The 3,102-nt window shown below is 47.3% G+C and overlaps 1 protein-coding gene across 1 annotated transcript; it reads left to right on the top strand.

Annotated features, from left to right (window-relative positions):
- The first annotated feature begins 693 nt into the window (after positions 1 to 693).
- On the top strand, positions 694 to 2,619 carry LOC139694157 (glucose dehydrogenase [FAD, quinone]-like). Its single transcript, XM_071592587.1, has one exon. The coding sequence runs from the start codon at positions 694 to 696 to the stop codon at positions 2,617 to 2,619; it is 1,926 nt and encodes a 641-aa protein (XP_071448688.1).
- Positions 2,620 to 3,102: the final 483 nt, after the last annotated feature.

Below are 3,102 nucleotides of genomic sequence, written 5' to 3'. Positions count from 1 at the left end.
TCTTTTACAAATCTTCCTAATCATATCTTCTGTAATCCGAGAAACGAATACGTTCCTATTGCTTCGTTTGCTGCTTTCTCTATACCTCATTTGAGATATTCCCCATCTTTCTTCTACTTCACCCGTTTCCTCTCCCTCCCTCAATACTTATCAACTACCTCCTGGCACTCCTACCTTTTCCCAGTCCCATTAGTCTTCTACATTCCGTTTTCCGAGACTCCTTCCCTTTCTCACTTTATTAAATTAGCACTACACTTCATGAGCACCTAATGGTGATTCGAATTCATATCTGCTCCGAGAAAACTGCGGTGAGTTGAACCCGGTATTCCTGAATACATGACTAACCATAAAACAATATTAATATTTCTACATAACATACCCTTATATCTTAATAGTATTTACTCGCATCTTCCGGCTAATCTATGAAGGTCGGACCCAAAAAAATCAAGTGATGAGGGGATTTAGAAAAGGTGCACTCTTAAAAAGCACCAAGAGAGGTGATTTCACCAAGGAGGAAACAAAAGTTGCCATCAATGCAAACCTTGAGCTCCGTCATTTGAGAACCGAAATGATATTAAACGCTCGAATATGAAGAAGAGAGGGTATGTCTTGGCGTAATATCCGCAATTCGACAGTAGCTAAATAACCCTAAAAGCCTTGCTTCTTCTCCCGTGACAGGAGGAGCCGACCGCCATGTCCTCGGCGATTTCCTTCAACTACAACCCCTTGAACGCGGCCGCCGCCGCCTCAGCTTTCCGCATCGCTGTCACCTACGGCGCTGGATTCAGCTTCGTCTTCGTCTTCCTCCGGACCGGCATCCTCTTCTACCGCCCGGACATCGTCGCCATGGACCAAAGGCCCATGGACGTGGGCTTCGACTTCTTGCACGAGTATGACTTCATTATAGTCGGGGGTGGATCCGCGGGCTGCGTCGTCGCCAACCGGTTGACCGAGAACCCCCGGTGGAAGGTGCTCCTGCTGGAGGCCGGCGGAGACGAAACGATCCTGACCGACCTCCCGCTGATGTTTGCCTCCCTGCAGGGCTCCCCGCTGGACTGGATGTTTAAGACGGAGCCCTCTGGGACGAGCTGCCTGGCCATGATTGGGAATCAGTGCAAGTGGCCGAGGGGCAAGGTTCTGGGAGGGTCCTCGGTCCTCAACGCCATGATGTACGTCAGGGGAAATCGCAGGGATTACGACCGGTGGGAATCCCTGGGAAACCCCGGGTGGGGTTACGATGACATGTTGACTTATTTTAAGAAATCTGAAGATATCAGGATACCAGAGCTAAAGAGGTCACCTTACCATGGGAGAGGAGGACCACTGAGCGTGGAACACTACCGTTTTAGTGCGGAAATCGCCCCGTTCATCGAGGAAGCGTGCTACGAACTAGGATTGAACAAGGTAGATATGAACGGAGAGACGCAAACAGGTTTCGGCTACCCCCAGGGAACCCTCAGGGACGGTCTTCGGTGCAGCACGGCGAAGGCATTTATCAGACCGATCCGGAACAGACCAAACTTCCACCTCAGCTTCTTCTCCCAAGTGAAGAGGATCATGATGAAGGGGAAAACCGCCGTGGGAGTTGAGTTTCACAAGGACGGTAACGACTACAGGATACTAGCGAGCAAAGAAGTGATCATGAGCGCAGGGTCTCTTCAGACTCCCCAGCTGTTGATGCTATCTGGCATCGGACCCTCCAGACATCTTGAAGATTTGGATATACCCGTTATAGCCGACTTGGCAGTGGGCTACAACCTTCAAGACCACCCTGGAATGGGCGGAGCGGTATACCTTGTGGACGATCCAGTGGCATTCGTCGTCCCTCGCGAATTGACCCTCAACAACCTGAGGAAGTTTCTGAACAACCATGAAGGTGCTTTGTACGCCTCCCCCGTTTGTGAAATAATGATATTCGCCAAAACGATTTACGCAAATCAGACTGATGACTGGCCAGACGTTCAAATCTTCATCGCATCTTATTCGGATAATACCGATGGAGGCATCTTTGGCAAAAGAGATCAGGGCCTGAAGGACGAATTCTACGCCAAAGTGTACGAACCACACCTTTACAAAGATTCCTTCACCGCATTACCGCTACTTCTGCGTCCAAAGTCTCGGGGCATGATCAGACTGAGGGATAAAAACCCGCTCAGTCCACCGGTCCTCTATCCCAACTATTTCAACGATCCCGAGGACATAATGGTGCTAAGAGAAGGCGCAAAGTTAGGCTACGCCCTTAGCCAGACCCCGGGCATGCAAAAGCTAGGAGCGAGAATCAACCCTATTCCATTCCCTGGGTGCGAGCATTTAGATTTTATTTCCGATGAATACTGGGAGTGTGCCATCCGTCACTATACGACGACCATTTACCACCCCGTGGGGACCTGCAAAATGGGCCCAGAAAACGACCCGAGCGCCGTTGTGGACTCCCGATTGAGATTGAGGGGAGGGATTCGTGGGATTCGGGTGATAGACGCTTCTATAATGCCATACATAGTCACGGGGAACACAAACGCACCCGTTATAGCGATTGCGGAGAAAGGCGCTGATATGGTGAAAGAAGATCACGCGGTTGCTGATGAACGCGATGAATATGGATACACGACTAATTTCTGAGCATAAGTGTTTCAAGAAATTCAAAATAACGCCACCAATTCACGAGATAATACTGCGTGTTGATCTCCATCCTACGCCTTCTCGGGAAGTGGAGCCACCGTCGGGAAAAAAGTTAAAATGGAAAACCATCAACAACGATTTCTTCAAAAGATGTTCTCCTTCGTTCTGCTTGAATTGAACGTGCAATTCCATTACACAAGTGCTTAGAGAATATGGTGAAAATATGTCGCTCTCGTAACTACAACCACTAAGTATATTTTAATGACATTCTATGAATAAAAACATTCTATTCGTTAATGAGTAAAAATATTCAAGAATAAATTAATATACTAATACCAACGAAATATTTCTTTGATTAAGAGACATTCTTAAGTACCTAAGAATCAATAATGATAGTTCAATTATAATAACAGACAAAATGACCATCGACATTAAGTGGCAGTAGGTATATGAAATACAATGAAATTTTAATTAAATTAACTC

Source organism: Hetaerina americana, unplaced genomic scaffold (assembly GCF_022747635.1).
Source record: "Hetaerina americana unplaced genomic scaffold, ioHetAmer1.1.p SCAF_5, whole genome shotgun sequence".
Classification (NCBI taxonomy): domain Eukaryota; kingdom Metazoa; phylum Arthropoda; class Insecta; order Odonata; family Calopterygidae; genus Hetaerina; species Hetaerina americana.
This window is presented reverse-complemented; position numbering and strand designations above follow the sequence as displayed.